General features: G+C 44.7%; 1 protein-coding gene across 4 annotated transcripts in view; it reads left to right on the top strand.

The window, feature by feature from the left end:
- Window positions 1–13,585, top strand: part of PAK1 (p21 protein (Cdc42/Rac)-activated kinase 1) — a 34,004-nt gene that overhangs the window by 12,113 nt on the left and 8,306 nt on the right. Inside the window, exons 4-10 of one of the 4 annotated variants that reach the window (XM_008943785.1) lie at window positions 1,147–1,294; window positions 1,805–1,842; window positions 3,157–3,273; window positions 3,594–3,768; window positions 7,535–7,598; window positions 8,528–8,576; window positions 9,685–9,797. In XM_008943785.1, coding sequence (XP_008942033.1) covers window positions 1,147–1,294; window positions 1,805–1,842; window positions 3,157–3,273; window positions 3,594–3,768; window positions 7,535–7,598; window positions 8,528–8,576; window positions 9,685–9,797 — 704 coding nt within the window. Of the gene's footprint in view, window positions 1–1,146; window positions 1,339–1,481; window positions 1,496–1,804; window positions 1,843–3,156; window positions 3,274–3,593; window positions 3,769–7,534; window positions 7,599–8,527; window positions 8,577–9,684; window positions 9,798–13,585 lie in introns of all 4 variants that reach the window. The other 3 variants (XM_008943787.1, XM_008943786.1, XM_008943784.1) reach the window with 3 other exon arrangements.

Raw genomic sequence — 13,585 nt, 5'->3', positions numbered from 1 at the left:
CTGCTGAGAGACTGTTTGTCAAACTTGGCACATCCCAGGAGCCCAGGCTGCCAGCAAACTTTTCCTTTCCTGTTTTTTTGGCTGATGTGAACAGCAAAACATGGCATCTCTCTCCTCCCTTCCTATTCTGGAAATGGATGAGGTCTACAGCATAGCCTGTGTCCACCAAGTAGGGCCCTGAGAGTTCCCCTTTAGGAGACACCTGGCTGTGCATAGCTACTTATGACAGAGTATCTGGGTGCTGTCCTAAGGCTAAATGTCAGATGCTTTCATGTGTGTTTTTCTAATTGACATGCAAAATACTATGAAAACAGAACTGTATTTCATCATATTATTCTGAATTTGATTACAAAATAGTCTTTTAACAGCAGCAGAAGGTTTTTGTAAGCAAGATGGTTTTACCTGTCTTTTATAGGCTGCTTTTGCAGGGACTTTGCTCTCCTAACCTGAATCACTTGTACCATTGTGTTTTGCTTGTCAGCCTCTAGAGTTGCCCAAGTTAACCCAGAGGTACCAGTGGGGCACTACCTAAGTGGAGTATCCAGCCATCCTTTTGAGCAGGGAGGTCAGCTTAATTGGTGATGGGTCCCAGTCACTTGCCACTTGGTCTCTACAAGCCATTGTTTTTGCTAGTGATGGTACAAGTCTGGTTGTACTCTGGATGTTTTCACTTTCTGGCTGAAATGATGCCCCTGTAATGCAATTCTGAGCTTCATGTGTGAAGTTGCCATCTCTGCTTTCCCAGTTCTGGTTTCAATAGGCACTGAAAAAGACGACCCAAGTGACTGTTGCATATCCGTTGCACTAGATCCTGTTCAGTTTGTGGTACTTCTATAGTCTTTCTTGGATGTGTGTAAACATGTGTCTACCTGTGCATAAAGGTGGGTTTCTTTTTGCTTGAGGCTCTTCCTAAACTGCAGTGTTTGGGTCTGCTTCTTCCTGGTTTTCGAGTTTTGGTCTTCAAAGGACCTGGGACTCACCCAGAACCCCTTGAGCAGGGTGGCATTTGCCTGTCCATGTAAGGAATGTGTGACTTGTAACACAGTCTAGGTATCTAGGTATCAATCCACCATGTCTTCTCCTCTGTCTTCTGCCCTCCTCCCAGGCTAGGCTAACTGTGAACTAACGAGGCACCTCTCCCCACAGGGAATGCCAGAGCAATGGGCACGTTTGCTGCAGACTTCCAACATCACCAAGTCGGAGCAGAAGAAGAACCCCCAGGCGGTGCTGGATGTGTTGGAGTTTTACAACTCCAAGAAGATCTCCAACAGCCAGAAGTACATGAGTTTCACTGGTATGTGGAGATTGTCTGGTACAGCTGCTTTGTCCAGCCTTCCAGTAGTCACTGCACATGGTATTTCTTTCATTTAATCAACAAGGAGATCTGTCTATCCAAGGAAGATGTGAATGAGATTCTCTGTCTGCTCAAGAGCCCCTCTTCTTTTAGACTGCTGTTCTGTTAATCCTGATGTCCAGCAGAGCTCCAAAAGAGGGGGTCAGGTCAACTGGCTAAATCCCCAAAACACATAGGTTTTCTGAAGCTTACAGCCAGCAGGAAATAGTGGCCATGGGAAATTCCGCCCTCTTGCAGCAGGGACTTGGAGCCCCTGTGTTTTTTCTGCAGAATTTTTTACCAACATATCTGCTTGGTGTCAGCTTGTTCTGGGGAGCTGGAAGTAATGTCTGGGTTTGGGAGCAGCCCTTTTTCTTCCCCCTTCCAAAGGAAGCTCATCCCTTTCTCCTCTCCCCACTGCTGCTGCATTCACAACTTGGTTTTTATGGCCTTACTCTGTGTCTCTTTCAGATAAATCAACGGAGGATTACAACTCATCAAATACATTGGTAAGACTTATATTTTCATTCAGTCTCAAGTTTGGGGGTTTAAAAACTTGCATAAAGTTAGCTACATGAAAATTTCTAGTTTGCTTAATGTTTTAAAATCTGAACGATATATATTTGTATAGTGAATATAGTGTTTATAAAAATAGGCCAATTATCCTAAAAAGGCATACTGCTTTTTTTTTTTTTCTTTTTTTCAGCTGGGGGAGATTCAAGTAGATGGAAGAAACTTTTATTACAGATCTGTTTTCATAGAAGTTGTTCTGTTCCTGTACCTAGATTTTGATAACTTCACTGCTTTCAGGTTTTATATGTCTCTATAAACATCTGTGATCCAACAAAGTTTAATTACTAACCTGCAAGGTCTGATTGACCACAGCTAATGGAGATTAGTGTTGATTAACCAAACTAATCTCCAACAGAGGAGGAAGTAAAGGGTTCTCCTCTCTGCTTGACCTTTACTCTGTCCTTACCAGGGCAGGCACCACTCCCATTTGCTTTGCTAGGGGACACTCTGTGGTTCTGTACCTGTGAATGAGATGGAAGAAACAACTTTCAATTTCAGATGACTCATAAACTCCACAATTCCCTCATCTCTTGTTGTCTCACTGGCATGCCACTCTAGAGGTGGCTTGTTCAGAGCCATATTCAGATCTGACCATCTAGGACTGTCTATGAAAAGGAGGATGTTTCTGCTGTTTGCATGATTACATATCATTGTATGGCAGTCCTCGGGAGTTTAGAATATCTGAGGCTGTTGGATTTTAAAGTAAATCCTGAAAGAAAATCCGATAGTTACAAGACTACTGAGAGAGCCTGATGGTTTTGGAATACACTGAGTAACCTTTAATTTGGGGGATATTCAGGAAATTCCTACTACATGGCTGTTTTTTCCTGTTGCTTTTAACAGGCTGAGCTTTTATGTTATGTCAAGCACACTTTAGCAATTATATTTCAGGATATTGGTTACTTCAAGTAGTTTAGGTTCCATCAAATACTGCCTTATTTGCCCCCACGTTCAGAGAGAACTCTATTTTAATACTTTTTCCCCTGCCACTCATAGAGAACGGATGATTCACAAGCAGAACCGGTCTAGTGGGTTGTGGAACTCACCAAGTTTATTTTGAAATGTTTAAAGGATGCCACGGACTTCAAATCCAGTTTCAAATTTAAAAGTGACTTTGATTTCTAATCACAGCATTGCAAAAAATTCCAGATCATTTTTTTAACCACTTAAGAAACATTTTTTTAAAAAAAAATTGTTGTTCCTATTTTTCATAAAGCTTTATTTTTTACTCGTTGTGTAACCATATGCAGAATGTGAAGGCTGTCTCTGAGACCCCTGCAGTACCCTCAGTATCTGAAGATGAAGATGATGAAGATGATGCAGCTCCACCCCCTGTGATAGCTCCTCGACCTGAACACACAAAATCTGTGAGCAGAAATACTTCCTTCAGCCCCTGCCCCTGCAGTGACTGTTGGGTCTTGACTGTGGCTCCTCCTCCATGCATGGTGTTGAGCCTTTCTTGGGAGTAGGAGGGCGGAGGTTGGGGCTGTTCTTTCTGGCAGAGCACCTTCAGATTATCACCTGCCTAATTTGGGGGTGGACAAGAGAGTCCTTGCTTAGTGATGTTAGCTGTTAATAAACTAGCTATAGAAATGCATCCCTAACAAGAACAACGACTAGATGAGTAGAAGGGTTTATATCTTCATCTGATTTGTGCTAATATGTATGTTTTTCTTAACAAAATTAGATATACACTCGCTCTGTGATAGACCCCCTTCCTCCTCCTACCAGAGACGTGGCCACCTCTCCTATTTCTTCTCCCGCGGAAAACAGCACCATGGCGTCTGACATGCTGGTCAGGAACACAGAGAAACAAAAGAAAAAGCCAAAAATGTCAGATGAAGAGATCTTGGAAAAATTAAGTACGTCCTTTTACAAAAAAATTAACTTCCAGGTCCTGCTCTGTTTGTTTCTGAAAAACCTTAATCGGCTGAAATGTTTTGACATTCCCATTTTGAGATCCCTTACTGAAGACGTTGCATTGAGACTCTGTGCCAAAATTGGGGGCAGATGTAAGGAGGGAGCATAGATGTAAGCTGAGCACCTGTCATGCCAACTGAAGTCCCTGGGGAGTTACAGATCCTCAGGCTCTGCAAAGCAAGCCCTGAGTAACTAAAATCTACTTAACCATAACGTCTGAGATTGGTCCACATCTTGATATTCTGTAGCTCTGGAGCGTGGATGATTATATTGGAACGTTAGACAGAAGGTCTAAAAGATGCAGGGAAAATTAATGCACCCCCAAGTTCACTTTCCACAGTACCATGGTGTAAAGTGACTTGGTTATTTTTAAGTTCCTTAATGTTGTGTGAATACCCAAATTAAGGGTTGTTTTGAGGAAAAATCATTGTGTCTCTCTGTGTCCTAGTGTCTTTAACAGTCCTTGCCTTCAGTTCAAGTGCTCCTCTGCTGCCTGGTATTTTGGGTTATGCTGTGGCATAGCCAACAGCTGAACCACCTCTTCTGTGCAACTGATTGCTGTCCTCAGCCTAGGCTAGATTTTATTAAGGTAGAGCATTTAAAATTCTTTGAACTCCTAATCCTGTATTAATTACATCCCTGCCTGGCTTGTCAGTTGATGTAAATTGTGTTAGCACCTCTATGGCCAGGCTGGTCTCCTCAGCTGAGGGTATACCCCTAAAGATCATAGTTGTATGAAGCAAAGACTAGTAGCTACATGGAAAAAAATTTAATCTGAGAGTATAACTTTAAAAAAAAAAAAAAATTAAAATGGCAGAGACTGTGGCAGGAAAAAAAGTACTATTTTAATACAAATACACTCCTGTAACAAAGGGAACTGCAAGTGATACTCTTAGGAGTGGAAGGCAGTTGTACGTTTGGACACCTTGCTTGTTCCAGCAAGTGGTGCTGAGTGCAGGACTGGTTCTTCAGCACCAAGGAGTTTCCTAATAAATATACAGTGCAGCTCAGTGGCCACTGTTGGGTGTCAGCTTCTAGATGTGGGCTAGTCAAAAATCTGCAATGAAGTTCTTATCCTGTTGTAAACTGAGGTTTTTCCACTGAGAGCAGTGGAGTTGTAGTTGTGCAAAGACGTGACCTTTTCATGGTTTGGTTTGACATGTGAATAAAATGACTAAACCCTTAAAGCATGTGTATTTACATGTACTGAAGGTGTGCAGAGGTTAAAAGGAAGCTGATAAACCTCTGTCTCTTAGCATTAACACAAAATTAATGCAAACATTAATGAACCCAAATGATTTTTTAGGGGAGGTAGAAAGCATTACCCCATTTTGCAGATGAAAGCATTAGAGAGGGCAAGGTTGGCAACTGCCTCTTGTGACTTCAGGGCTGTTCTGTCACTGCCACAGGGAAATATTTGCCTGTCTGGCAGCCTAAACTTATGTTAGGCTTTGAGGGAAATTTTGCAAACATTTGTTCAGAAATGCTTGTCCCCAGGGCAGCCAGCCCTGCTTCTGTCATTGTACAGTGGGGGTTATAGAGTCAGATTTCTCTTCCCACCCTCCTCTCCAAACATGGACCATATTCCCTGCCTTTACCTCCATCTGCCCTAAACCCTGGGGGTTTGGCTGCTTTCCAATGGTGTCTGAAAATAGCTTGCTCTTACTCTGCTTGCTACTGGATTTCTTGGCCTGATGACCACGAGCAGTTTCTTTGCCAACATACATCTATTCAAGCTCAGCCCTAGACCCCTGTGAAAGCAGCACCATATGTTGGCAGCTTGAGTGACTTGCAAGCACCAGCTCAGACACAGGTCTGAATCCCTTGATCCTATTTGCCACCATGGTGCAGTAAGAGAGGAGACTTGCTCCTAGCTGAGCTCTAGGAATCATTTGCTCTGATTTCTCCAGCCTAAAAAGGGTGTGATTCCTGCCTTCTGTAGTAGTTAGGACTATCAGTTAACATTTGCAGGGGGTGTTGAGTTTCAGTGATGCTCCTTGTCACTTTCTCCACTTTGTCACTTTCTCCAGTTTGTCCCTTGGCAACCTGCCATGCAGTCTGCAGGACCCCAGCGCCTCTGCAGCCTGCCCACCACCTGCCCTTGTGCTGTGAGCTCCCTCCCCTCCTACAGAAAATGTTGTGTTCCTCCTGGATAGCAAATCCACCTTGAGCCTGAGCAGCCCCTCGCCACCCTCTGATTGCAGAGCACCAGGCAAAAGTGCTTTTCCTTCTAAGAGAGACTTAAATAGACTTTCTTCTGGCTGAGCCACCACATTAGGGGAGAATCACAGAATTAAGACCTCCAAGATCATCAAGTCCAACCATCAACCCAACACTACCATGACCATCAAACCACATCCCCAAGTGCCACATTTACATGTTTTTTGAACCCCTCCAGGGATGGTGACTCCACTACCTCCCTGGGAAGTCTGTTCCAGTGCTTCACCACTCTTCCAGTAAAGAAATTCTTCCTAACATCCAGCTGAAACCTCCCCTGGTGCAACTGAAGCACGTAAGCTGAATGAGCTGAGATTGTCTTGGGTTGCTCTTCAAAACCAGAGCAATGCTGCATGGTAACAGCTGCTAAAACCTGCACTTACTGTTGGGTTCCTTGAACAGCAGCTGAGGAATGGCCAGGCCAGGGGACATTTGGCTATGAAGGGTCTCTCCAGCTTCCCCATTTGAGTCTTGCAACCCAGTCATTGGCTGAATAGTGGCTATTGTACTGTATTTACAGAAACACTGTAAATACTTTTGTTCTGCCAGAAATTGTCATGGTGTAGAGAAGTCTTTGGCTAGAGTTGCAACAGGCTGTTGGTTCTAAGATGAATGAGGCCCCAGCCTCTGAATTCAGAGGACGTTGCAGTGCAGGAGCATCTTAGATCATCTGCTTTGATGAAGCTGAGGGTAACTAAGTTGCAGGTTCATAGAATCATGGAATGTTTTTGGTTGGAAGGGACCTTTCAAGGTCACCTAGATCAACCCCCTTGCAGGGAGCAGGGACATCTGCAACTAGAGCAGGTTGCTCAGAGCCCTGTCCAGTGTGACCTAGGACATTTCCTTGAATGTGCCGGTGTTTCACCCATCTCATTGTAAAAAATGTCTTCCTTCCATCTAGTCTGTATCTCCCTCTTTTAGTTTAAAACTATCCCCCCTTGTCCTGTCACAACAGGCCCTGCTAAAAAAATTGTCCCCAGCTTTCTTTTAGGCCCTCTCTAAGTTCTGAAAGGTCACAAGAAGGTCTTGCCAGAGCCTTCTCCTCTGCAGGCTGCCCAAGCCCAGCTCTCTCCTGCTGGGCTCCCAGCAGAGGGGTTCCCCCCTCGGGTCATTGCTGGGGCTCCTCTGGCCCCGCTCCAGCAGGTCCTTGTCTCTGCTGTGCTGAGGTTTCCAGCAAATAATTTTATTAAAATAAGTGAGGGCCACATCTCCCCATCCCACGCGTGGCAATGTGCAGTCACCAGCTACTAGGGAAGGTTAAATGTGCTTCGTGTCAGAGTTCCACCATTTCTGAGGGAAATACTTGTGAGAGGGGAATGACATAGCTGGTATGTATGTAAATAACTGAGGACATCTTGGTGTTCATGCACCTCTGGATTTCTATCACATGCTTCACAAGGCTTGGCAGAGCCCACTGTGGTCATGGGGCTGATCTTTGGATCTTGCTATATGAAAAAATACTTATAAAATCCTCTTGTTGTTTTTTTGTAGGAAGTATTGTGAGTGTGGGTGATCCAAAAAAGAAGTACACGTGTTTTGAGAAGATTGGACAAGGGTTAGTAAACACTCCTCCTCTGTCCTGTACCTTTCCTTATGCTATGAAGTGACCACTGAAAGCAGGCTAAGTTAGTTCACTGGAAAAGCAGTTGGTGACACTTTTGAGAGTTTATTTTGTTTGGTTGATTTTTTTTTTCCTTTTTTTTTTTCTTTTTTTTTTTTTTTTTTAAGATTTTGGTTGCTTTGGTGGTTTACACACCCCCTCCCCCCTGCAGCTCTTCTCTCTTTCCTGGAAGAGTCTTGAGTTGCAGGAACAGGGGTGTGATTGTGTTTTAATATGAAAAAATATGTCTTTAGATGATCAGGTTGCTAAATATAGCTGCAATCAGGAGAGAAACTGCTTATTTTCAGCCTGCAAGACAATCTTCAAATTACAGACTTGCTTTCTGAATCAGCTCTGCTCTCCTCGACGTGGATGTTGTGCCCCTCTTGGAGAGTCAGGGTGGGGAGAGAGGCTGTAGTGAGGCAGATTGGTGCAAATCACTGAGATCTGCTGTTCAGCTTCATGTGCTGAGGCTCAAGCTCCCATTTCCCTCATTTCCCTCACTACAAATGCCACATGTGGCTGCTTCAGCTCCTCCTGTCTGCTCTGTAGTCACGCTGGGGCAGTGCAGCCATGCCAGTTTAAATGAGATCAGCTCACAGTCCTACAAGCTGTGCTGAGTTGCTAGTTTAGCAGCAAGGGTTTGGATGACCATACTGTCCCTTATTAGGAGCTTTGTTCCCCATAAATTCCCTGGCTTCTGCTCCAACAGCAGTCTTCGTTCAGAAATACTTCAGATTATATTTACCACTGGAATTATTGCATGAAAGGAATGGGACTGAGAGCACTTCAAAGAAACAAGTGGGAAGGGGCATGTGTTAAGCTTTCAGTTTTTCTATGAGGCACTAATAAGTGGATTTTTTTCTTTTCTGTGTTTTATTTAGAGCCTCAGGTACAGTTTACACAGCAATGGATGTAGCTACAGGACAGGAGGTAGGTGCTACCAGAATACCACAGCAGTGGATTTTGGATTGTATCCTAAAAGTTCAAGTTGATGCTACAGAATAAAGACAGTCTTTCAAGGGTTCATGACATGTTCTGAGTTATTTATTTCCTTACTAATGAGGCATGGTCAAGTGGTTTGAGCAGAGAGCTGGAAAAAATTATTTCCCGAGTTTCAATTCCTGAATCATTTCATATTTGTAAAGAATCTTTTTGTGACCACAAAGGCTAGAAGCAAATGTTCAGACTGTGTAGTTCCTCAGTAGAAGTTTATCTTTTCATCCCCCAAACTCCTGCATGTCCCCATTTAAACTGTTTTATATGCACTCTGCTCCTTTGCTTCCTACACTTGCAGTAGTTGACTTGCATAGAAATAGTTCTCCCACCCTTTCCCCGCTTACTTTCTGCCCTTGAACTGAGAGACAAAGAATGTCTGTCTGTTTTTTTTCCCCCTCCCAAATACTGAAAAGTGCCCTGTGTATTGCATGTGTGCATAATAAACTACTAGTGATGGATATGCAGCATCTGTAGAAACCATTATTGCTAGATGGAGGATTTTAAAAGAGGCAAGGTATGCAATATTCCAAATATATTTATGGAATTTTGCAGCAGTGTGTGTCTACTTTGAATTTGTACAAGGTCATGGTTATCCACCAGTGAATTTCCTAATTGTGCTTCTTGCTAAAACTCCTTCATCTCCTTTTCCAGTTCCTGAGTCATAGAATCCTAGAATGGTTTGGGTTGGAAGGGACCTCAAAGATCATCTAGCTCCAACCCCCCTGCCTTGGGCAGGGACACTTCTCACTAACCCACGTTGCTCAAAGCCCCATCCAACCTGGTCATGAACACTTCCAGAGATGGAGCATCCACAGCTTTCCTGGGCAGCCTCTGCCAGTGTCTCACCACCCTCACTGTAAAGCATTTCTTCCTATATGGACTGACTGCAGGAACTCAGAGTTACTAAATGGCTGGGCAACCTGTGATGACAAAGTGTTTTCCCACTTTATGTGAATATGGGACTAAAACAGTCAACACTGGTACTGGCAGTTTTCCAGGGGTCTCCTGTAATAATGCTTTGCTTGGTCTTTCTTCACTGTAGGTTGCCATCAAACAGATGAATTTGCAGCAGCAGCCCAAAAAAGAACTGATTATTAATGAAATCCTTGTGATGAGGGAAAACAAAAACCCCAATATTGTCAACTACTTGGACAGGTATGTCATGATTTGAAGAGTTCATAGTGTCACTGTCTGAACTGATCTTGTTGCAGTTTGATGTGGGTGTAGGACAATCTTGCATAGCTTAATGCATGTCTCAGTGTCAGGGTGTGGGTAAGTTGGTGGTTTCTCTCCATATCCTAGGAGACATGTGTCTGAGTTGGTATTTGTGGAGCACCTAGGCTCTCTTTATAGATGCTGGCAGCACAGGCACTAGCAGGATCCTGCCAGGACTCTATTTTTCATCCCTCTCCTTTGCCACGTTTGACACAAAAAAACATTTCCTTCCTGACACTAAAGGAGAAATAGAAATAGTTGGAACTGTGTGATTTGTATTTGCTTTCCTCTTCCACTGAGCAACATTGACATCCTGCTTGTGGAAGAGCAAAGTCCTTCTGAAGTTAGATGGTAATCTTGTCCCTGTGGCTGTCCACTGAGGTCCTCTGCACAGTAGCATAACAGTGACAAGGCCAAATGACGTGTGGCACGGAACCAAGCAAGGCTGCTTTCTTATGGGTGTGGACATGCTCCAGCCCCTCAGTGTCCCTCTTGGAGTGAGGGGGTCCAAAAATGTGTCATTCACCTCATATTAAAGATAAGATAAAGATCTAAATAATTCCAGTTGAGTTGCAGCATGATTTTCAGTCTGTTGCACTCAACATCAGAATCTAGTGGTCCTGGTGACCTGTGGGTTTGGCTTCTTGTTGGGTGAGGAGATGCCTAAATCAGGTGAACTCCAGGCTTTGATCTTGACAGTTCTTTTTTTTTTTTTTGTTTGGTTTTTGAAGATGCTATAGAGGGATGTGACCTGGTGTCTCTTTTGGAAATCTGACAGAGTATTTGCACCCTTGTTTGCTCTGCGTGTGTATCCAAATCTTATTAGCTGTTTCTTTAACAGGCTTTTAATGTCTTAGCCAAAAAAAGTACTTCCTGTGTACTGCAGCATCAGTTGGGATGCTGAATTTGTCTGGTTCTGAGTCCTATGCATGGCTGTAAAGAGCTGCTTTGTTGAACAAACAAAGACAGCAAGTCTGCTCCTGAAATTTGTGGAAGGGGTGTGGGCACAGGGAAGCAATACTGGGCAGACGCCGTCTTCTTACAAAGAGCAGAAATGAAGCAGAAATGTGTAAAATGAAGCAAACGGTAAAAAAGAGTCAAGAATTGCATCTGGGCTGAAGCTGATTGTTTTGTTGTGGCTGATGAGAGGCTTTGTTTTGGTAAAACTGTTCAAGAGACCCGTCCTTCCCACGAGAGAGGGCATCACTGAGGGCGTGCGCTTGCCTTGTCTGGCTGTAGAGTAGCCACATGTCCTGCTGCCTTGCTCAGACTTCCAGCAACAAAAGCTGCTGCTTTTGTCCTCCACTTGCTCTCACTAATCTTTTTCAGAGGGATTAGCTTTTGTCTGAGTTCTGCAAATGGACGGAGTGGCAACTAGGGTGAACGTGGGGGTTCTTGTGCCTATTATGCCACTTCAGCTTTGCAGTGGCAGGATCCTGTTGCTGGGGAGCTGTGTCCCTCCTGCCTCGCCTGATGTGCCTCTTTGCTTCCTGAGTCCTGAACTGAGCTGATACTTGAATGCCACTTGCTGGCTTCTGCCTGCTTCTGTCACAGAAGGAAGTAGGAGGAAAGATGCACTTGCCACAGTGGGACCTGGTTTCTTTTTTTGTGGTTCTTTTTTTTTTCCTCCATTCTGAGTCCCCAGTGGGAGCTGCAAGACAGTTTTTGGTAGAGACCAGCTCTCTCACATCTCTTTGCCTCAGCTCCTGCCCTTATGCAAGGGTTTAATGTGTCTTATCCTCTTACTTGCATGGCCTACTAGCTCATGGCTAAAACAGCTTCTCTGCTGCAGTGTGTGTGGCCAGTGTTGCACAAAGGTATGCTGTGACTTCTAAGATGGTGACATGGTCTGATTCAGCTGTACTTAGGATCTAAATTTAGAAGCATCCATCTCTGAAGATAGTGACTCTAGTTTTCCTGTGCAGACAAGCAGCCACGTTGGCTGAGGTACCTTCTGGAGGTGCCAGTTTCTTTCTACTGTGTGAAAGAGGCCCTCAGAGCCCTGCTTCTGAACTCAGGCATCGAAACAGAGGCACCAGATGCCCAGCACTAGCAAAACAAGCTCCTGCCTTTGGTTTCCTTCTTTTTGAAGAACTCCCTTCAACCTCATAAACGACACAGTTACTCACTGTAAGTGATAGCCACTGTTATCTTCACCCCAACCCCCAACTCAACTAGGGCTGGAAGATCGGCGAATAAAAGTGAAGATGTATGACAGGCACACTACAAGGGAACACTCATTTCTTTCCAGGCTAACTTCAGGTTTGCATGATGGAGGCATGTTACTGGTGCAGAAATCTGTAATGAATGATCAAATTTTATAAAATTTATCAGTGAAAAAGGAGTATGAAAGACTGGCTCATGTTTGTGATAGGAAGGTCTGGGCAGACACCTCCCTAAGCTATCAAAGTGGAAGCTGAGGAACACCTTGCAGGAGTAGACATTACCTGCTCTTGCACACAGACAAAGACAAAGCTATAGACCACCTACCTCCTCCTTCCTCAAAGACTTTGATCAGCTTGTTTTTACTGCCAGCCTTGTTTTGGAAGGTGGCTGTGTGAGACACCATGCTGTGCCTGCCATGAGATGGAGAGCAGCACATAGGTGTATGGACTTCCTGGTGGTCTCTCCAGAACTGCTGAGAGAGTGGCTTTGAGTCATGCCTACAGCAGGCAGCTCAGTGACTAAAACTGGCTTCTGCTCTGCGAAGAGAGTGAAAAGGTCCCTGAGATGGTACCAGCCCAGTCTTCTCAAATGACATTGGCTCAGCACTGCTGGTGGGGAGCCACCATTAACTCCACCTCCCAGCGTGTCACTTCAGAGCTATCAACTATTGAGGTGCCTGGGTCTAGGCATGTGCCTTTGGCTGCTCATGGCACAGCTTTGGCTCACAGGGTGGTTCTTTTCTCGCTCCATCCCTTCTGGCTGTGGAGACAGACCAGCTTGCTCCCACCATGTGCAACCTGAGGTTGTCATGCAGGGACGGTGGAGCCCTTTCTGCCCCCATCATTAGAGTCAAGTGGATTTGGGCTGCAGAGGGTGCTGTTGGCAACAAAGAGTGAGGATAAAATCTGCAGAGAGCCTTGTTTGGCAGGAGTGATGAAGAAATAGCAACAGCATAGGGGCAGGAAGGAAGGGAGGTGGATAGACTGGCTTTCAGTACCTGTTGGAAGCTAGATGACTCATAGACTTGGCAGGAGTGCTTCTGAAATTCTGCTGCTCCTCTCTTACTCTAAGGGGCTGCTGTGCAGGTGACACTTTTGGTTGGGTCTATGCTGCTGGGGAAGAAGCTGCCAGTGCACCAGCTTCTGTTCACAGTGGAGTTGGAGACCTGCCTGCTCCAGGAGCATAGCCCTGCACCCTTGGGCTCTGTATCCTGAGAGAAACTCCAGACTCTACCTCCCCGCAGAGTCTTCAATCCAAAATCCCATCTTTGTCTCCAATATTAAAAGCTTTCCATGACTGTAACACGTCTGCCACACAGCTCAGACTACAGTGGTTGTTTCAGGGGAGTTTTTTCATCAGCTCAGGTGGTGGCACTGTGTCCTTTTGGGCTCAAAGTTCACTCACTGCCCACTCTTGTGATATCTTACTCACCTCTGTCTACTTTCCATGCCAAGCTGGGCTTATGAAGTTCTTTCTCCTTCACTGTTGCTTTCTAGCTAATTGTTTTCTAGAACCTGTCTTGCTTTTTGCCTTTGGCTCCTATCAAACTCATTATCCACTCT

The sequence above is a fragment of the Merops nubicus genome, unplaced genomic scaffold, assembly GCF_000691845.1.
Source record: "Merops nubicus isolate BGI_N331 unplaced genomic scaffold, ASM69184v1 scaffold4337, whole genome shotgun sequence".
NCBI classification, from domain to species: domain Eukaryota; kingdom Metazoa; phylum Chordata; class Aves; order Coraciiformes; family Meropidae; genus Merops; species Merops nubicus.
Note: the sequence above shows the minus strand (reverse complement) of the source record. Positions and strands in the feature narration are given on the sequence as shown.